At 38.2% G+C, this 22,744-nt stretch overlaps 1 protein-coding gene across 10 annotated transcripts in view; it reads right to left on the bottom strand.

Moving 5' to 3' along the window:
- Chl1 (cell adhesion molecule L1 like) overlaps window positions 1–22,744 on the bottom strand; it is a 204,733-nt gene that overhangs the window by 16,570 nt on the left and 165,419 nt on the right. For all 10 annotated transcript variants that reach the window (XM_029478803.2, XM_085840207.1, XM_029478804.2 and 7 more), the window contains 9 exons: window positions 15,985–16,125; window positions 14,666–14,777; window positions 13,178–13,344; window positions 10,900–11,065; window positions 8,187–8,311; window positions 7,170–7,271; window positions 5,826–6,023; window positions 4,548–4,618; window positions 308–530 (listed from right to left, as the gene is read on the bottom strand). In XM_029478803.2, the coding sequence (XP_029334663.1) occupies window positions 308–530; window positions 4,548–4,618; window positions 5,826–6,023; window positions 7,170–7,271; window positions 8,187–8,311; window positions 10,900–11,065; window positions 13,178–13,344; window positions 14,666–14,777; window positions 15,985–16,125 (1,305 nt within the window). The remainder of the gene's footprint in view (window positions 1–307; window positions 531–4,547; window positions 4,619–5,825; window positions 6,024–7,169; window positions 7,272–8,186; window positions 8,312–10,899; window positions 11,066–13,177; window positions 13,345–14,665; window positions 14,778–15,984; window positions 16,126–22,744) is intronic.

Genomic DNA, 22,744 nt, shown 5'->3' on the forward strand with positions numbered 1-22,744 from the left:
TCTTCTAAGCGGTGCAATTATAGGCATTTGCCATCATATCTAGCATTTTGTTATGCTAATGCTTCAACACAAAGCTTTGTGCTTGTTGGGCCAACACTCTATCAGCAAGCTACAGGCCCAGCCAAAGTACTTTCTTAATATTTGCTTATGACCAAGATCAACCCTAACTGCCAGGCATGTGTGTATTTTTCAGTCTCCCAGGTAATATATCTCTTTACAAGTAGTATGTACGCAAAAAAATGTTGACACAAATTAGTAACTTGAAAATGTTCTTGGTGTGTTAAGGATTTAAGGATGAATCACTTACAGTCTTCCCCTGAATAGAGTGTCACAGGCTGAGGGTCAGGGCTGGAGCCTAGTTGATTGATGGCTTGGACCTTGACATCATAAGGAGCATAGACAGTAGGTGTCATCACACGTAGTGTGTGGTTTGTAACTATTTCTTCTTCCCACTCTTCAGGGGCTCCCTGGGGCTTCCAGCTCACTCTGTACTCCAGTCCTGGCCCATTCTGTTCCATGGATTTCAAAGGCTAAAACAGACATCAAAGTTCAGTTGCCATGCTGGTTGATATATTGACTAAAGGTAGCAGTAACTAGGTTAAAGAGTGTAAGAGCTATTAGAAAAAAATAAAGAGACCTTATCAAGGCTCTTTCGAGTCAGAAGCAGATTTGTCATTTTATTACTTTAATTTTATATAGCAATCTTCCACTATTTCGAGAAATGGAATGTCAACCCTTTTAGAATTGTACACTTATGGTAAAATATAAATGCCTATATGCAAAATAAATAACCAAAAAATTGCAAATTGTCTTTTGGGTTTTCTTAAGTGTCTGCTATAGTCTACATTTTTACTACCAAAGAAATGAAAACTATGTGGCCATGAACTCTTGGTTTATGGACCCTCAGGCAGAATACTTTGCTCCACAAGATTATGTCCCATCTTCCATGAAAATAGAAAGATATTTAATTGTGGAAAATGTACACATTTAGGAGAAGACCCTGCACAGTAAATCCTTTTTCTAATGAATACTTCCACAGCTCTTTGACACAAAATGGCTTTTTTACTTACTTTATTTTGTTGTCTAGGAAGGTTTTGTGGAAGAGTTTCTGATTTTTTAAAAATTAGAACTTGGTTATTTCCATTTTAATTTTGAATTAGGGGGAACTTGAAAGAAAAATAATGTTGTTAAAGCACCGATTTAATTTCACATATGAGTACATCATTTAAATGATTCAGCTATGTAAAAAAATCACTTATAAAACATTTTTCATTAGGCTTGGAAGTTGATTTATACTGAGTGTAGTTCTGTTTGTGTATGCGGGTGATTAAATGTCATATAAAATGCTCTTGTAGCCTTTCCTAGTCTTCTTCACTCAGTACAACTGGCTAAAATACTTATTAGAAGCTTTGGTTGGATCACATTGAGAGCAGCATGCTTTATCAACAAATCATTTCAGTTTTATAATTATTCCAAAGTAATTACTTACATTAGCTAAAAATGTTCATCAAGATTTAAAAAAAAGACTCATAATTCCCAGAGCTACTTTTTATATTTGCATGTGTTACAAGGTATTTTTCAAAATATTTCATATAGGTATTGGTCTAAATCCTTATAATAACTAGAATCCTAAACATCAAATCAATAAGATATGAGTATTATTCAAAGATGTGGTTATTGTTAATTATGTGCATAGGGTATGTTGATGTGTAGGTATGTGTAAATGAGTACAGGTATCCATTGTCTCCAAAGAAAGCATTGGCTCTCATGGAGCTGAGGTTGCAGAAGATAATGAGGCATCCATCATGGATGCTGGGAGAAATCTCAATCTTCCTTAAAACAGCATGTGCTCTTATCCATCAAGCCAACTCTCTAGTCATTAATACAAGATTGTAGCTCCAAGCTACAAAACAAATCATACCCTTTTCAGTCCTAAATGACAATAAATATGTAAAAATAATATTATTCAACTTGCTCATATTTTGCTCCAAGGAAAATAGTAAACAATGTTCATGTTCTCTGACTGTGCCAGTGTTGAGAAAAAATTGCTTAACTATTTGGCCAACTCTTTGTTTCCTGGACTCCTAAAGGAATTTTGTCTGTTCCTTTGAGATAATAGTCAACAAGACTTCAATAATTCTCAAAGAATATAATAAAACCACAGTCTCAAAAGAGGAAAGATGAACCAGGTAAAGAGTCCACTGGCCTTCCCTTTATCTTACAGCCTTGTCAACAAGGAAGACGTCTCCAGAAAGATATGATTAACTGAGGTATCTAAGGAATCTACAGATGTCCTTTTTTTTTTTTTTGGTTTTTCGAGACAGGGTTTCTCTGTATAGCCCTGGCTGTCCTGGAACTCACTTTGTAGACCAGGCTGGCCTCGAACTCAGAAATCCGCCTGCCTCTGCCTCCCAAGTGCTGGGATTAAAGGCGTGCGCCACCACCGCCCGGCCAGATGTCCTTTGAAGAGCCTGAGAAACCTATGCTGGTATTAGCAATACTTCTTATGTATAATATTCTGGTAAAAACAGTCTATACATGTAACAGAGGGAGCCATATATGAGGTAAGTTTATACATAACAGTTTAGACATGGAAGCAACTGACACTACCATAGTTAACTTTTAAGACACGATTTGAACCTATTTACTAATTTTAATGATAGAAATTGTATTTACTCATTGTAGAACACATGTTGCTTTGAATAGTGTTTATATTGTAGAATATAAAACAGGTAAAAATCATGTAAGTTTGCACTGCATCATACATTTCTATCGTTGAATGGTGAGAATAGTTAAAATTCACCCTTCTACAAATTTCTAAGCACATACCACATTTTCTAAAAATGATCACCTAGCTGTTTCCTTATTTTTCCATTTACTTCTTCTTAGTTTCATTTTTTTTTCAGAGACAGGGTTTCTGTGTATAGTCCTGGCTGTCCTGGAACTAACTCTGTAGACCAGGCTGGCCTCAAACTCAGAAATCTGCCTGCCTATGCCTCCCAAGTGCTGGGATTAAAGGCATGCGCCACCACTGCCTGTCCCTTAGTTTCATTTTAAATATGGGCTGATTATTTTTCTTTTGAAACTTTCAGTACATATTATTAAACCGTTAGCACTTGGGATTTGAATATCCTAGCTATGTCCATTTAAGATGTTAATTGAAGAGCTTTCTAATTCCCTAATTTACCTTGATATCTGGGTGAGTTTATTCATTTTGTGTTGTTTAGGTGTTAGTAATGCATTTTCTTCCAAGTTAGTTGTTATTTAAATTAATTTAAAAATTCATTTAAATATGCTTAGGAATAAGGGACAGAAACTATTAAGCAAGAAGCATTTTTTAAAAAAGTATTGTAGAAGATCTAAGTCCACACTTTAATATGATAAATTTTTAAGTAAAACAGAATGGCATCATTTTCCTTTTCCTCTCTCCAGTTTCTCTCATGGAATTCTGCCTTGCTTCCTCTCAACATTGAAGCTTTTTTTCTTTACTTGCTGTTGTTACACTCATGTGTATGCAGGCACTCTCTCTCTCTCACTCTCTCTCTCGCACACACACACACACACACACACACACACTCACACACACGCATGCACACAAACACACACACCTAAATATATAAATACAACCGGCTCAGTCCATTTACTTTCCCTTGTATGTATGTGATTTCAGGACTGAGCATTTGGTATTAAACACACATTTATGGTTTCCCTTCATGGGGAAGACTCAACTTCAGCACTCCTGAGTTGCTGTAGTTTTCTGTCTACAGGATGGGCCTAGGGTCTACTCAGCAGAAGAGAAATCATAATTGGTAGTGGAAACTTAGCAAATCACTTGGAGCTAGAGAGGTTGTGGTTCTTACTGAAGGACCTACCACCACCAATGTACTAAACAAGAATAATTCCAAACTGCATACTTAATATTGACCCATAAACCTGTAGATAGGTGTGTCTCTCAAAGAAATTTCTCTTTCCTTTCAGTCAGAAAATTTTAAGAAAATAATAACTAGACAAAATAGAAAGAACAAGTACTACTGGGTGCCCAGGCCCGGTGGATATATCTTGAACATAACTCCTGATTCCAGAAGAATCTTGGGAATTATATAATAAAGTAATAGGATAGTGGAAGTCATCTCAGCAGATATAAACTGCTCTTCCAAATTAACAGATTCCATCTAGATCAATTTGTCATTAATTCACGTTCTAGAATTAGACCCCATTTTAAACTCATTCCTTTTTGTTTTTGAATTCTTTGGGTTGAGAACAAGCTCTTATTCATTTGAGGCAAGCACTCTACCAGGGAGGTACCAATAAACTACCAGTGAGCTATCAGTGAGCTACCAGTGAGCAAAATCGCTAAGTCTATTTACAGCAAATCCAACCACTGTGGTCCTAAAACACTGAAAATAACCCAAAAATGTAGCTCGATTCACCAATCTTATTTCATTGTTCTTAAAAAAAAATAGTTGTGTCAATAGAGTTAGCAAGCCAACTTAACATGAATAAAAAATACCAAAGAAAAACAGATTAACTAACAAATTAATACACACCTCCCATTTTATAATCATTTCCTTGGGTTGAGACGCTTGAACTCTGATGTTCTGGGGATTCTTGTCTGGAGCTGAGAAATGACAAACACTAAAATTATTTTTTTACTTTATAGTAACCAGTTGGCTTAATATATAACACCGAACCCCATCAAAAGCCAAATAATTAAATATTTTACATTATTTATTAAATTCAAGTTTCTAAGAAGATTTAAGATAGCTTTGCAGAATAAATTTTATTGAGAGGAGTGAGATAGGATTCTTAGAGTTCTACAATGATGATATGGTGGAATATATATGATTTATTGCAGATATCTGAAATTTAAGCCTGATAGTTAAAATTAGAAGCTTGTTTTTAAGAAACATATTTTTATTTTCACACTGTACTTCTCTGTCACAATTATTGAGAGAAGTATATACTGTGAATATATGCTCATAGAAGAATGAACCTGAACTTTATGTGTCAACACCAACAAGCAACTTTTATAGATATCAAATTGAAAGTACCTTGCAATACATGCATGAAATACATTCATGCAGATACATTTCATTGGAAACATCCTAACAAAGATTTTAACACTGAATCCACTATAAACTAAAAACTTACAAGCATCAGATTCAAGTTTTACTTCATCTTGCTTCTGCCTTAGTTAAAAATGTTGCTTATACCCCAGCAAGCTTATTTCACTCTGGGCGGGGGCGGGGGTGGGGTGGGGAAAGCAAACACTGTATTGTGACCACGATACTGCCCAATGCCAATTCCCTCATATATACGTTTCTGCACTGTCTCTGTTGGTGACTCATTAAATTATCCTGATAATTTAGGCAGATATGGAAATATGTAAATTTTAAATTCATAAGAAAGTAACACTAGGACCCAGCATTACATATTTACAGGATTTTTATATGAGCCAATGGTGTTTCTTTGGAAACTGAATCCATGGTTTCCTCTATCTACTGAACTTCCCTTTAGAATTTCCATGATGAAATCTGCTTCAAACATGATACTACTGATATTTAGCTGTTAAAACTTACTCAGAATAGTATTTTATTGCACACCATGCACAATTCCAATCTCCTATTCACTATCAAACAAATTTACAACTCTAAAAAAAATATACTTCTGGCCTTGTACATTACTAGTTTATAAAACTTTTCAAATGACCTTGAGGAATCTGAAATCCTACACTGCATGCTTGATTTTTTTCAAATGCATTCAAAAACAATGATCGGGCCAGCGTAAGAAACTTTGTTAGTAACCCGAGGTTAGACTTTCCACACCTGCTGGTGGAGTTTCATGATGGTCTGAAGGCAGGCTGGCGTGGCTTCTTCCGACTTCGTTTACAGCTGTGACCCTAAACTGATATCTCACATAAGGAGCCAAAGATAACACGACGTCTGTTTCTTCTCCCTGGACTCTAGTTAGCTCCTCCCACTTTCCAGGTTCCTCTCTGTTCCCTTCAAATTCTACAATGTACTCTGAGGGAAAAACATGAACAAGCCATTAGGACATATTGAGTCTATTGAAGGTTTATTAGGATTTACTTGCAATATTCAAAGCTTTAAAAAAAAAGGAAGAAAATGATATTGGAACTGACACAAGAAAACAGTACTTTTCTTGAAAGCTTGAAGTCTTGGGTTCATTTTCCAGGACCTATATTAAAGAAGTTGGTGGTATGCATTTGTAATCCTAGTACAAGAAAGGTGAAAATAAGAAAATCTCTAAGGTTCCTAAGCAGCTAGCCTTGTTGACTTGACAAGTCACGGGCCATGAGACACCCTGCCTCAAAAATAAACAAACAACTCAAAAGATAGCCAGTGCTTAAGAAATGATACACAAGAGTGATTGAACACACACACACACAGATCTATACATGTGCATGTTCACACACATACACACACTCACATCTCTATATGCAGAAACTTGCATACACCAAAACATACAACAATAAGGTTGAAGAAAAAACGTAATGCCATTTCCAGGAAAATGAGTTAAACTGGAGAAAACCATCCTAAGTAAATTAAGCCAATCTCAGGAAGACAAAATGGTTTGTTCTTTTTTTCATTGGTGACTTTTAGATTTTATATACACACATCAGCAAGAGCATATGTGAGACATGAAAGTTGAATTAAGACTGTCAACCTTGACATTACAGATATACTAGCAGGAGAAGGGCAGTAGGAGGGAGGGTAGGGAGTGTGAGGGAAGTATGATCAATGTACAATACATATTTGTAGAAAGACTTAGGCCTGTGTAGGCAATGAATTGCGGTTTATAAGACTATTTTCAGAAGGTTAATCCAGGGGATGGAAAGATGGCTCAACAGTTAACAGAACTCGATGCTCTTACAAAAGAGCCAGGTTTAGTTTCCAGCACTCACACAGAACCCACAGTCACCTGTAACTCTAGTTCCAGTACATATAGTGTCCTCTTCTTATCTCTACAGATACTGCCCTTATGGGTTGCACAGATATAGAAGCATATAAAATAATTATCATCATAATAATAACAATAACAATAAAATCTAATTTATTATGTAATCTACAATCTATTATGTAATCAAAATCAACATGTTACTAATTTGACTCTCTTAGGTAAAGATAAAAAAAGTCAAGTTCTCCTACCGCTGATTTTGCTGTTGTGGTCATCTCCTGCTTCCCAGGACAGCCGGACACTTCTGTTTTGTCTTTCTGACAAGTGAAGGTTTCCTGGCGGATCTGGAACACCTAATCAGTAATAAAAGATAGATGTCACATGATAGCAAAAAGCTGACAGGAGCAATAAGGATGTCAGAGCAGAGATGGTTTCATGTGACAGGCACCATGTTTTTTTCAAGGGTTTTAAAGATCATTTGTCAACAGCCAAGTTCAGCTTCCTGAGATGACTTAATACTCAAAGCTTCCAGTGTGTCTACAAACCTTCCTCTCTGAGGATGCACCAGGATGATGGTAATAATGGTCTTTTTTTATACATGTCTGCTTCTTTAAAGTTCACAAAGCACTTTCATCTGGGTTCTTATTTGGTGAGAATGCTTGCCTCTCTTGGGCAGTGATTCAAAGAGAAGCTGACCCTTGGACATATTTGACTTTTTGTCAATGATACAGGAAAATAACTGACGGCACTGGTGAAGTGTGCACACTCTTTTCCAATTAGCACTTTAAAAAAAACTTCAAATATATTCCTTTAAAGAATACTTGATGTCTGCACTCAACTTCTTGGGGCCCTTGGAGCTCAGACAAGTTTCTGGTATAGAACATAAATATCAAACAACCACCACTAAAACACCCCCATCCCCCAGTCTTCCATAGCACCCACTTTTATTCTCTGAACAGTAGGAACAGGTGGATTGAGACCTTTGGTTATCTTTCTACTGTCAGCCTTACTTCTCTTCTGCTGCTCTTGGCAATCTTTCCATGAAGGGAAAAGAAATCATGAATTCATTAATTTCTTTTATAGGAGAAGAGTAGAAATAATTTGAAAGTGATGTTGCACTTTAAACGTCAATGATGACAATAAAACAATGAAAGTTCACTCTATGAGCAGAGGCTTCACGAATCATTGACTTTAATACCTTGAAACAAGGGAAGCTAAGTGTCACAGGAAGCATAGGCAGAGGTCTCCTTTCACTTGTTTTCACTTACCAAGGACGGTTACTTGAGTTTTTTCCGAAGTACTATCAAGAGAAGTTTGAGCAGAACAGGAGTAAACACCCTGATCTTCTGCTGTGATGTTAGATATGGTCAGGTAAGCTCCGTCAATCACAATTCTGTTGGGAGGCAAACACGAAGTACATGATGAGGGTAAGAACAGCTGCCACAACAGAAATACCATCCATTTAACAACACACGATGCAATCTCCTTCATAGAAAACGATTCAAGAGAATGATGAAACCGGTTCATACCCTGCAGCTGTTACTGGAGAAGGACACTGATGAAGATTGAGAATAAAGTCTTACATTGCGCACACATGACTACACAGTATAAATAGGATCGCAATTTTCAAAAATTACAAAATCCAACCATCTGTAACCCACAGGCTGTGAAGGAACTCTACGCTAGCTGCCATAGCTCAGAAGCACGCCCTTAAAATGGAGCTAGGGTGTGCTTACAGAATTCTCACGATGTAAGCAGGGAACCTTACAAAGAATAAAGGTGGATGCTTGTGAGAAAAGAAGATTCTAGAACCCTACACAACTCCACAGAACCAGTATATTCTAATGGCATCTGACAATATATCCTTTTTGATATTTCCCTTTGGTCTAAGAGTTAAGCTTCCCAGATCTATAATAAAAGCATTTAGTGTGTTTGAACACTAGAGGGCAGTCCTGCACTTCATTCTTCAAATTATTTCAATTAACTTTAAAACTCAGTTGTATATATTTTGGCAGTTTGCAATATTTTGCTACAAAAAACAAATCCTTTATCAATTTTATCTCTAAATCTATACTTATATAGATATTATCCACACGAATCTTCACAATTTTTACATTAAGTTCCATTAAATTTAAAATACATTCCCAGTAATAGCTATTCAGTTGAAAAATACTAAAGTAAGGCTTTCTTTGTGGAAAGGGTGACCATTCTGCATAATTGAAATTTTACTACTAAGTTAAAAACTGAAAAATTTGAAGAATGGAAGACAAAGTTCACTCATATGTGACTGCATTTTGACTGGAGGTAGTGCCCCTCATTCGTATATCAATTTGTATAATGAAAAGTTGTCAGCCAGTGTTACTAGCTGTTGATGGGCAAGAATTACACTATAACATAGGGGCCACAGCTGAGACTAATGCCTTCACATTGAGAAATGACATATGTGCACGTACAGAGATATTATCAACAAGGCCAACATTGTAACAGTCATGAAAGGAACTGACTCAAGAAATGATGAATAAATGGTCCAAAAAGAATAGTGAACAATGGTTTGTTTCCTATATTTTCTATCTTATCCAGATCTTAATTCACAGTAACCTTAGGCTCCAGTTTTTATTCCTTCTCATCAAGTCACGTTATAAAAAGTGGTGGTTGAAAGGCATCAAGCAGACAGTGCGAGGGAACCAGTCCATTAAGTACCAGTCTTGGGATTTGAGTATCACTAAGTTGGAGTCCATTCTTTTAACCAAGACTCTGCTGAGCTCTCATCTAAGGAGGGCTTGTGCTATTTCTAGACCTTCAGAGTTACTATGTAACTTCAGATGAGATTTGACTTCAAAAGGATAATTTCCTATCTCTCACTCAAGGACAATACAAGAAGAAGCAGAACTGACCTTTATGTGATTTAAAAGAACAAGCAGGATTTCTGACTCCTTTGATTCTATTGGATTCTATTGATCTCTCTCTCTCTCTTTGATGCATTTAAACTCCAGTGATTCTCAACCCTTACTCAAACTTTCTCCTATCTTATCTTATGCATTACGCCTGTTCAGAATACTCAGAAATGTGTCCTCAGCCTTTGCCAAGCATGAGGTTTACATTCAGTGGTTTAACCAATTAGGGATGAACAGTGTCTTTTAAGCTTGCATCTGTACTGAGCTGTATATTTTTTCTTGTCATTATTCTCTAAATCACACTCTATAACGACTATTTTATGAACATTCACACAGTATTGAGTATTGAAAATAACGCAAATGCAACTTACATCATAAATAATAGTATGCAATATAAACAGAATACCCTCTTACAGAAAATAATTTACCATACATATTTTGGCAATCCTTTACAAAAGAATGACTGCCAGTTATAATTGGGGGTTTATGGGCAAGAAGGATTTGTGTGAGAATGACAGGCGGAATAACAGAATGGTCATTGACTTTTAGGAAGAGGTATGATCCGTGGTTCCAATAGACAATAAAGAAGTTGGCCTTCTCCATCGTAGGAGCAGGGTTTCTGAGGATAGTGTTTTTCAGATATTTGGATGACAGACTAATGCCCATGAGTAAGAGCCTCAAACCACAGTCAGCAACACCCTTGACAGCTTGCTCTTCCATTTGTCCCAATGGTTCAGGAAGCTCTAAAACCTAGTTAATCTGCATCTCACTCCTGCCTTCTGTTTCCTACACTGAGGAGAGAAACCATGCTTTATGAAAACTAAGGAGCAAAACCAAGAAAAACATAAAGCAAAACGAAAACCAATCAACCAACCAGCCAAACAACAAAAACCTAGTATTTTAGTCCTGAATCCTGACATGAAAAATGAAACAACTGAATGGTTATCTTTTTTTTTTACTTTGATGCACTGTGAAAACTTTAGGTCTACTTCTCTAATGTGATCTCTTAAACACACACACACACACACACACACACACACACACACACACACACACACACAATGTCTTTTCATAGCAGTGTTCTTACCTGCCATCTTCTGTGCCATTCATCTCAAAAGCTTCTCCATCTTTACTCCAGGACAACTTCAAACTATGTTTCAAATGTGAGTCACACTGGCTTTCGCAGTATAGTTCAAGCACATGTGATTTAGGGATTCGAGGATTCTTAGGAGAAACTCTGAGCTTTGTAGCATCTGTATATTTTTTTTCAGTTAGAAAAAACAAAGATATTAGAACTACAGAGCACAGCTCATGTTGTTATTAAATTGTCGGCAACCCAAGCAACCAAAATTGTCATGATCTGTCACATCCACATTAGATGTGTCCTAGAGCTATATTCTACCATTGAAGCTGAGAAAATTTAAGTGCATGCACCGATTAACAAGTTAGGAAATTTTCTTGCTATTGTTTGCTAATGTAAATAACTAAAGTATGAGCTAACAAATGTTTCTAGAATTTGAAAATAATATAATTTCTCATTTTGTAGTGTTTACAATTATAACCATGTTATAAGGAAAATTGTCAAGTTAGTAGATTTTTAAATTTTTTTATTAGCTGTTTTCTTTATTTGCATTGTAAATTTCATCCCCTTTCCTCATTTCCCTTCCAACCCCCCACATACCAATCCTCCTCCCCTTGCTCACTAACCCACCCACTCCTGCTTCCCTGTCCTGGCATTTCTCTACACTGAGGCCTTCAGAATACCAAGGGCCTCTCCTCTCATTGATGTCTCACAAGGCCATCCTCTGCTACACATGCGGCTGGAGACATGGGTCCCTCCATGTGTTTTGGTGGTTTATTCCCTGAGGGCTCTAGGGGTACTGGTTGGTTCATATTGTTGTTCCTCCTATGGGGCTGCAAACCTCTTCAGCTCCTTGGGTACTATTGGGGACCCTGTGCTCAGTCCAATGGATGGCTGTGAGCATCTACCTCTGTATTTGTCAGGCACTGCCACAACCACTCAGGAGACAGCTATATCAGGTTCCTGTCAGCAACCATTTGTTGGTATACACAATAGTGTCTGGGTTTGGTGACTATATATGGGATGGATCCCAAGGTGGGGCAGTCACTGGGTGGCCTTTCCTTCAGTTTCCGCCCCAAACTTTGCCTCAGTATTTCCTCCAATGGGTATTTTGTTCCCCCTTCTAAGAAGGACTAAAGTATCCACACTTTGGTCTACCTTCTTCTTGAGCTTCAAGTGGTCTGTGAATTGTATCTTGGGTATTCCGAACTTTTGGGCTAATATCCACTTATTAGTGAGTGCATTCCATGTGTCTTCTTTGTGATTGGGTTACCTCACTCGGGATGATATTTTCTAGTTCCATCCATTTGCCTAAGAACTTTATGAATTCATCATTTTTAATCCATTGTGTAAATGTGCCACATTTTCTGTATCCATTCCTCTGTTGAAAAACACCTGGATGATCTCCAGTTTCTGATTATTATAAATAAGGTTGCTATGAACATAGTGAAGCATGTGTCCTTATTACATGTTTGGGAATCTTCTGGGTCTATAAATGCCCAGGAATAGTATATCTTATTAATTTAGAAATCCAAGATAAAATGGTGAAGTCCTGGCACAGGTGTGCTATCCACATGAACGTGGGGAATCAGACAGTAAGTCCTGCAAAAGGGGTCCCTGCATCTGCTTCCTCACTTAGAGGCATTCCCAGAGCAATGAGGAAAGACACTCTTAACATTTAACATGTACTTGTGGAGTTTCTTGGTGAATGAGTCAGGGATCACAATGATTTAGGGTAGAAGCAATTGCTGCTATCAAAACCGTGAAGCTCAAAGACTAATACACTATTAAAATAAAAGTGCCTGTGAAGACTGAACCTATCAGCAGATTCCCAGAGCTTCACTGATTAGGAGCGGGTGCTTGACAAGGATTTTTTCTGGTTTAAGGAGAACAAAACAGCCTTCCCAAGCAGTCAAGCTGCTCTTTTTTGTTGTTTGTTTTCCTGAGATTGAATGTCTATGATTTTGTTAAATGTTCAGACAGAGATTCATACTTGGTAGTATTTCAAGGTTGCTACTGGAATAAAACACAGAATAAAAATAAGATACTGATTATCATCTACCACTAAGGATACACAGTCCCCTGCTAAGGTGTCACACATCCATGAACATCACACCCTGCCATACTAGCAATAGTCTTTGAGATGAAATGCAAGGAAGGGCTTTTGAGAAATGAGCAAACTTCACCACGTGCTCAAACTTAAATGACACTGTTTCGTCTGAGGACACAAGAAGCAACTGGATCCCTAGGAGAAGCCCTGAAAGCGAAAGCAAAATAATAGTACTTCTAATATCCAAGTTCGCTGTGATGACGGCTTTTCCCATGGCATTGTCTACCCAACAAGAGTAGGAGCCCGCATCCTCCTCAGTAGTTCTGTAGATCTCCAGTGTGCCATTTTCATGTGTATGGTACCGACCACCTTCCAGGGGATGTGTTTCATCAGCCACTTCCCTGTGCAGATGGAGATATGGGTCATTTTTTAAAATAGGGACACAATTTTTTTGTGTGCTTCGGATATCACCCAGAATTACAAGTTTTTTGGGAGCTTGGTAGACCTTCTGAAGTGTTCCTGTGGGGAGAGTTTTCTCTCTTGGAACTATCTGGGATGTACATCAGAGCTGGCCAGCAGACTATAGCTAAAGGAAACCTATTTCCCTCCTTGTACTGTTGCCTCTGTCTGTCTTGTAACTCCTAGTACCACTTTACATGTGTCCTCTGAGCTTAATAAATACTTTCTGGCTTATTTATAGTGAACTCTTTCGTTAATGATTGCTCTGGGCTAGCAAACAGGAAAGCTAGTAATTGAAACAGATAATGAACCTTCCCAACCTCCTGCTGTCCTAGGGGAACATTGGTCATTCAGAAATATGATAAGCCAGGAAGTCTTGCCTCTCCTGTGGACATGCATTACATTTACCCTATCAACCCCAGGCTCATTTTCCTCCACATTCATCCATTCTCCACGCATTTCCTGTCACAGCCTGATTAACCCTGTACATTTCACAGTAACTGATGGTCTGCACTCACAAGTTCAGAGGATAAACGGGCTGCCGGCACAGGTTTTAAAAGAAATGGGGACGAGACTGAGAATGGTATGGAACTTGACTCAGATGTAAAATTTAAAAGCGTTTCAACAATCAGGATGAACAATATTTTAATCAAATATTATCAAAAATTAAAATCAAATAATAATGGGCAAAACATCACAATTTGGTGGACAAATTGTAACTGAATTTCTATGGCCTGACCTCACTATTTCTGATCTACTCTAGGCCCTGGAAAGCAACAGAGCATTGATTTCACAGTAAACTAACCAAACTTTATCGGTAAAGCAACTAACACAGCAGATGCTTATGGTGATATGTTTAAATTAAACAAGAGCACTTTTAAGATCAAAATGAATGTCCTAAGTCTTAAGCTTGTCTGTAATTGAGTGTAGGTTAAGATAAACAGCCCAGAGGCCACAGCAACCCACAGACAGACTCATCATAGAAGAAAAAAAAAAAAAAACAAAGCAATTCTTAAAGTTGTCTTAGGAATCATTTTAATGCTTTGTTTTCTTTATGAACACAAATGGCTCTGTAAATTTCTTAATGTGAAAAAAATAATCCTAGACTTCTGGCCAGTGTTTTCAGGAGAGACAATTTAATTTCTTTCCTTATTTCTCATAGGCATTGGCTCTCTGTAGCAACACAGATGCAGTTCAGGCTGCCAAATGATGGCCCAGGAATCCCGCACATCCATTCCCTTAAGAAAACAGTAAGCACCTTACCAGACCACTGTGGCCTTGGGAGAAGCAAAGTACTCGCAGTGTAAGAAAGCACTGTAGCCAACCACTGTTGCGTAATTTTCTTCATTCTTAGTTTTTATCAGTGGGATAACATCTAGTCAAAAATAATAAAAATAAGTTTTTAACTTTTCTGCAAGAATTAGGTACAGAACACAGTTTTTATTTTTATGTCCTTGGCACATTGTAAAGAATGGAAGATTCCTGAACATTTCGGTACATATTTGAATTTCAGTATTATACAAAATCGGCACATTCTGAAAGAGTGATTTCGGTGTTAGACCCAATGAATATAAATAAAATGAAAGACGCTTTGATCTTCTTCCCCATGGTTTTATGTCCAAAATTCAGTTGATACTTTGGACTAGAGAGATAACTCAGTCAGGGAAGAACTTGAAAGAACTAGATATACCAGCATCAGTTTATTACCCAAAATCTGGGTTAAAAAAAAAAAGGCACAAGCTTGTAATGTTGCCAGTGGGGATTAAGAAACAAGTGGATTCCCTGAGGCTCACTGGCAGACAATCAAAGCATACTTGGTAAGTTTTAGTTTTAGATCTTGACACCATCTCAAAAATAAGGTAGTGTTAGCACTCCTTTTAGGCTCCACCCAAAAGTAGTTACCTGGCAACAGACAGATAGGCCTGGCTTACTATAAAAGGGGCTAATTGGCCCCCTCTTGCTCTCTGAACCTGCTCTCTCTGACTCTGTTCTCTACCTGACCCTTTTCTCCCTCTCTCTCCTTCTTCCTTCCCATTGTCTCTTCAGGAATTCCTGACTGGCCTTTCCTCTCCTCCAGTCCTCTCTCCACTCTCCTCCCCTCTTCTCTCCCCTTCCCTTCTTTTCCCTCTCTCTCCCTCTCCTTCCCTTCTTTTCTCTCTCCCTTTACCTCCTCTCCCTCCTCTCCCTCTCCTCTCCCTCTCCCTCCTCTCCCTCTCCCTCCCCCTCCCCCTTCCCCTCCCTCTCCAGATCTTTCTGTTTCTATTCCCTTTCCAACTCCCCTTCCCATCCCTCAGCATGGGCCCTCCAAGGGAGGCAACCCTCCCACTGCACCACACCATACCACTCTCCATCAAACATATCCTTGCTCTCCTTTTTTTATAAAAGACAACAGATAGTACCTGAGGAATGATACCCGTCGTTGTCTTCTGGTCTCCACATGAACACAAACACATACATTCCCACACTGGATCTAACACCACTACACCACAAAAAGTCACTACAGTTGTGACTATAACTTTGAGGATTTTCCAGCCAGCCAGAGAAGAAACCAGCCAGAGAAGCCACAACTTGGGTGTGCTCACCTATAACATCAATATTGGCATTGGCCAGAATGGTTCCGTGAATATTTGAGGCTTCACACTGATATACACCAGTATGATTTGGCAGTAAGTTTGTAAAACTGATTTCCCTGGGGAACAAAAAGTCACCAGGAAATGGATGTTCTGAAAGAGAAGAGAGAATTGTCAGTATGATAAAGAGTAGAATATAAAATATTTATGAACCATTTATTAAATGTGTCACACAGTATCTATATTTTAAGACCAGTTTAGGGTGAACAATAGTTCACTGGTGTCATCTTTACATTTGACTCAAATCTACATGGGTGACTTTTCAGACCCTTTTGCGTTTGCCACATCTTTTCAAATAAATATTATGAAAATCTGTGTTGCCTTACTGCCTATTGCTATCCGTGACCATAATATGATTGGAGGTGATCTGTTTGACATCTGAGTCCTACTGTGAGCTGACTTACATACACTTCATCATCTGCATCCAGATGTTAACCAGTGCAGAGCAAAAACAATAGGCTCTAACTGGCCCTGATTTCTCTCTGGGCAACATTTTTACTGGTTCACTTTCCCACCTTTCTATTATTTTTGGATCTATGCTATTATTTTGTATGCTTTGCATTATCATTTAGCCATTTTGAGTATGTAATTCCCAAGACTTAATCCTTCTTCCTTCCTCCCTTCCTCCCTTCCTCCTCCTCCTCCTCCTTTTCTTCAGAGTAATTGTCAAGTGTGCTACATTTTAACAATGAAATCTATCTACTCTATTCCTTTGTTTAGTGGTCTCCTTTCTCCTCTGTGGTTTCTGATGGATTTTTACTCACCCTTGAAGATTTGGAGCTAGCGACAACGGATGAGAGATGAGTGAAGTCTGTCTTTCCGGTATGGGTTACTTCACTAAATATTGTATTTTTTAGCTACATCATTTACCCACAACTTTCATACTTCTTTTTTATTAACAGTTGAATACTGTTCCATGGCATACATGCACCACACTGGCATCCTTTATTTATCAGTTGAACTATATTTACGTTGTTTCCGTTTCAATCTGTTTGTGACTAGACATCAATCCTAGAAATATTTTACCCAGGAAACACAGAACAGATTCAACAACTTATATGTTGAGTGTGTGCGAATGCCCAAGTGTGTGTGTGTGTGTGTGTGTGTATTTGTGCAAAATGCTAATGACTAAAGAATGATAATGACTAAAGCATCTCTTAATTTAGGAGCAAGGGGTCAACAAAAATTAGAGGGAAATCATGTAATACATTGCATATATATATTACTATTGATACTGAAACTATATTTTGGAAATTGGAGCACCTGAAATTTTAGTGCACTTAAGAATTCCACTGGATATGGCCCACACATTGTAACACTCTCTCTGCTCATGACCTGTAACATCAGCATTTGCAAGGCTTTGTAAACACCAGTTTCAGAGAAAAATGAATATCCAACAGCATCTGGCTTCAATCCCAAACACTTGCTATGTCACAACAGGAAGGCAGTAGGAAGAAAAATAATTTGGGGCTAGAATTGTTGAGAGGAGGAACAACAATTCAAAAAAATTTTAGTTTAAAACAGATAAATAATTTCTTTCTTCTTGTATTACCGTCATATAAAATAACAATTCCATTAAACTTTTTGTTTGGGAAAACAAGAGCTACTACATATAGGGAGACATTTTTATCCATTCTTTTTTTTCTCACTAGAATCATAATGTGTGCATTCCTCCATCCACCATGATGTCTGTGAAGATATGTAGTGTGTTCTCAAACTCTAAAGAGCAGGCATCTCTAAAAAGTGACTAAATATTTGTGGAAACATCTGAAATAAGGATAAAGGATAACATTTATTCATCAGCATTCCCTGTCAGTTGGCAGAAAAATGGGTCCTGACTGTCACAGAACTATGTCTGTGTGCCTCGCCTAAAAAAAAAAAAAAAAAAAAAAAAAACCACATAGGTGTAAGTAAACCTGGGGATTTTGAGATGGAGAAGTTATACTGTTTTTTAAGTTAGCTCCATGTAACTACACTGTTTCATGAATATCAGAAACTCTTATCTGGGTATAAAAACAGAACAGTGTAGTAGTGAGAAAATGGCCATGGTTACAGTGATGCCATCCATATAGATGAAGAAAAGAGACATGGGCAAAAGATTTGGACAGCCTGTAAAAACTCTAAAGGCAATGGAAATAGAAATACAGGAGAGGGGCAAAGAAGGAAGGGGGAAGGAAGAGAGATAATTTGATTTCCTTCCTTTGAGTCTTGCACTGACCCTCTAACTTACAGAATTATGCAACCGCAAAATTGTACAGGCTCAAGCTACCGAATTTTTGGTAATGTTTTATAGCAAAATCAAAGAGCTAACACAAAACTTGGAGATAGGGGGCTGGTGAGATGGCTCAGTGGGTAAGAGCACCCGACTGCTCTTCTGAAGGTCCGAGGTTCAAATCCCAGCAACCACATGGTGGCTCACAACCATCCGTAATGAGATCTGGCGCCCTCTTCTGGAGTGTCTGAAGATAGCTGCGCTGCAGTGTACTTACATATAATAAAAATAAATAAATCTTAAAAAAAAAAAAACTTGGAGATAATTTATCAGCTACCTCTTCAGGATTAACAGGATAGATAAGCTTCTAAGCAATCATAAAGGACATCATGAGGCAGTGAGTCACTGATCTCATCCTTTATCCCTATACTATTGCACAGAACTTAAGGCCGGCAGAGCTAACCTTATCACCAATGTGTACCACCTTGCATCACAGGCCCATCTTGGTCTGAGCTTCAGACCAACATAGCATTGCAAAAGAAAACTTAAGACCATATCATCCTGTGTAGATGAAAGGAACTAGCCCTCAGTGAGCTCTTGTTCTGGGAAAGGGTACAAATTGAACAATACACTATATATTGCCAAAAAAAAATTTGTCAGGAGCCATCTATGATAGGATAAGGTTAGCAGGTGGCCTTCCTGGAGGTGACCCACTGTTTTGCATGGTCTGGGATGGATGAGCTCAACGGCAAGGTTCCAAAGAGACTTCATCTCAGGATTACTTATTGCAGCTGATATGCCTTTCCTGTCATTATGAAATTCATATAATAATCCCTGGACATTAGCCCACCCTACTGATCTATTTCCTGCTGATCAACATAAAGATGAACATTCATGAATTAATGCAGTTTAGATGAATTAATGATTCTAGAGAATTCCTGATTTGATTCAAATCATTTTAGGAAGAAAGTTTTAAGAGATGGCCTTAGCTGTTTTGCTAGAAAGATGTAATAAAGTTAGAGTCAAGAGTAGAACACACCTACTCCTCATAATCGTTAAGTAAAGGCTGCATAAGACATAAAATGAGCTTTCATAATCACAATAAAAAGAGACATAGGCTTTGAAACATGTGTGTTCAAGAAAAAACATTATGTCCAAGGAAGAAGCCACAGGTGTTGCTTTGAAATTATTATGAGTACATTAGAATGAAACACTGCTTTGAACTTGTTATCAACATCCTTCCGAGACTCGCATTTTATGTAACATTTTATCTCTGAGGTAATTTTCTAAAGAACTGTTTTCTTCTAAGAAGGTATAAAAAGGCCAGAGAAAGGGAATCAAGTAATTGATTCAATGGTTTGGCTTGGGAGCTCTGCCCTATCCATCCATCCATCCATCCATCCATCCATCCATCCTTCCATCTATCCATCCATCCATCCAAATGTATATGTCTGTTTGTACGTATATGGGGGCATATGTATAAGTATGTAAGAATGCATGAATATTTGTGGAGTATCTGAGACAGGTGGTTGGGCCCAGGAAAAATGTGAATGTGTGAATGAGATTGTGAATATAAATGTATGTATTAGTGTATATGTGTCTGTACGTATTTGCTTATATAAAGCATCTTAATTCTCTTCCTTTCCTTCTGCTTTGGTTCACAGAGTTAACCAGCCAGACCAGTGAAAGGCTTCTGGCTGTCTGACTGGAGATGGCAGTGCTAGCAATAAATCTTTTACCTAACCACCTGCTGTTAGCAACAAGTGTCAATAGTTCTAATGGCCTGCAGCTTCAGGCCTCAGAGTAACTCCAAGTCAAGATAGGAATAAGTTATTACAGAGAGTAACCCTACTCTCTCACAGGACTAAGTCTTACCTCCGCCAATACTCTCCACAGAGTACTCAAGTCAGAGCTAGGATTCTGACAAGAATTGTTCTAAAGTTTCAAGAAAACATAACTTTTAATAGTTACCTACAAAAATACACTGGCCCGGACATATTCTCATAATTCTTCCTAGATTTTCCTCTTTCATAAGTTCAATGAAAATAAGACAATACAGTCAGAGAATCTTCTACTCAAACTTGTTCTTTTTTTCTATGCTGCATTCTAGCCCTGAATTTACTTGTGCTGTGTCTTCAAGTAAATACTGTAATTCCAGTGAGTCTTGTCATTGTGTCAGAGAAGTGAATAATAAAGAGATCTGTTTTTCCAAGATGCTCTCAGAAATACTGCATGATCTCTCAGAGAAGGTTACATGGATAAACAACCACTGGATTCACTTTTATTGAATTTTGAAATAAGATTCACAAAGAATATGATTTCCTAGAAATAAAAGTCCAATGAGATTTTAAATCCTTTGTTAGTCAAACCATCACCACACAAAAATTCTGTGCTTAGGAGCTGTACAAACTACAAGTTTGTTCTCAACTAGACTGGTTTCAGTCTTTCCTCTGTTACTGGCAAATACAGCAATTCCTGTCTTATCCACCAACAAATCTGTTGGCTATACTTTGAACTATCTACTACCTGACAACATGTCTAGCCCGAGGACTTGGTGTCTTTCAGTCACCTTTTTGCAGTCATAGAGTTAGAGGCTGCATTCAAAGACCAGAAAATTCCTTTAACACATAAATTACAAGGGCTGGGGATACAACTCAGTAGTAAAGCACTTGCCATGCAATCGGAACTATGGTTCAAACTCTAGTAACTCATAAACAAACAAACCATAATATTTCTCACTCAACCTTTCCTATCAAAACCCTATATGGTTGCTCATCTGTCATCATTAAAATCCCAAGACCTTGATCAGGCCTTGCCATTGTCTATGCTCTGATGCCTGCATCTAGTGAATGATTTTACCAGCTGACTCATGCCCTTCCTTATGCCCTGGACTTAAGGCAATCAGTTCTGTTTCCTTTTATTTATTTATTTTCTCCAGACACACATACCTGGGGAGTCTTTTCCTTACTCTCCTCTCCACTTCAAAAGTATTCACAGACAGCTGATGGCTGCCTTCATCTCTCGAAGTATGTACTTTTATAACCATAAATCTACCCTGCATCTCGAACTTTACACTCTCCTTAGTACCTACCTACTTCCTATGTATGAATTTCTCAACAACATGACCTTGACAACTATGACTTCTCTTGCCATTTTATAACTCACTGAATCCAATTAGTGCTGTCGGTAGCTGCATAGGGCTTATCCACAGAAGCATGCAGTCTGCCACTTGCCATACACCAAAAGAAACATGTCTTCTCTCCCGTAGCATCCATCGAATACCAATAACTTCTCAGCTCGGGATGGTGTCTCAAAAACCTCCCACGCCCACCAATGTCCGAGTTTTGATGGACAGATCTTAAGCAGTTAAAATATGTGCTGTGAGTTCACAGGTACAATGGCTACTTCCTGTCCAGAAGACAGGATTTCTACCACTCTTCCCATCCCCCAGCTCTTATATTACTTCAGCTCCCTCCTCTGTAATACTCACTGAACTTCCAAAATGGATATAGATGTCCCATTTATGGCTGAGGACACATTGTCAATTATTCTCAGCATTTGCCCAGTTACAGGACTCTATATTAACCACTGTCTATTGGAAACAATCTTCTCTGAACAAGCCGGAGACCACCCTTAATCTTGAGGGCTCATAAAGGTGGCTGCCTTGGCCCACCCTACAGGCACTTTAGTATTAGATGAGTGATCCAAGTAGAAGGGCTTGAACTCTTCACCCTCCTGCACCCACCTCCCATGATTAATGGTTTAAACCAGATCCTGTGCAACCCATTCTAGGAATGGTGCTTTTCTCAAGCAATATAACAGACTTGCAAGTCACAGCTATTTTCATCTCTGTTTTATTTATGAAAAAACAAAACAAAACAGGTTTTAAGAGGCACAGTTCCATTCCCAGTCCCACAGTTAGCAAATGTTAGGATGGCCATGCAAACACAGGCAGCGCGGCTCCAGAGTTCATAAACCATCCGAGAACTCCACAGATAAACTATGACTTTAGGTAGCTGGCTAATTAATCTCCTTCAAACACTACCAACTACCACTGCTTCCATTTTGCAGCTTGGAAAACACACGCTAAGATGATCCAGTGACGAGTTTAAGGCCACAGAACTGGGAAGAGTTGCAGCCCAGTGATGACTTTAGTTTATGAACCACAAGGAGACATGGATAAAATGTGGAACCATGACTAATAAATAAATGGGGATCCTACACCTGCACTTCATATCTTTTCCTCCATGGAGCTACTTAAGCAGAACATAACATTTAACATAGGTTCTGACCTTCTGCCTGAACAAATAGCTTCAAAATAGCCTCAGCTCTGGGTTCAAATGAAAAACTCTAGGGTTTGGAGACTGGTGCAGTAAGGAATCTGGCCCCCAGGCCTGGTTCATTTCTGTTTCTCTATGGCCAACAAATGTGAACAAGACTCAAGGGGATGTTCTAGTGTTGTCAACAGCAGCCAGGGAGCTATTGTGTCATGTATAGCTT

This window comes from Mus caroli, unplaced genomic scaffold, assembly GCF_978045245.1.
Source record: "Mus caroli unplaced genomic scaffold, Mus_caroli_1 scaffold_7, whole genome shotgun sequence".
Classification (NCBI taxonomy): Eukaryota; Metazoa; Chordata; class Mammalia; order Rodentia; family Muridae; genus Mus; species Mus caroli.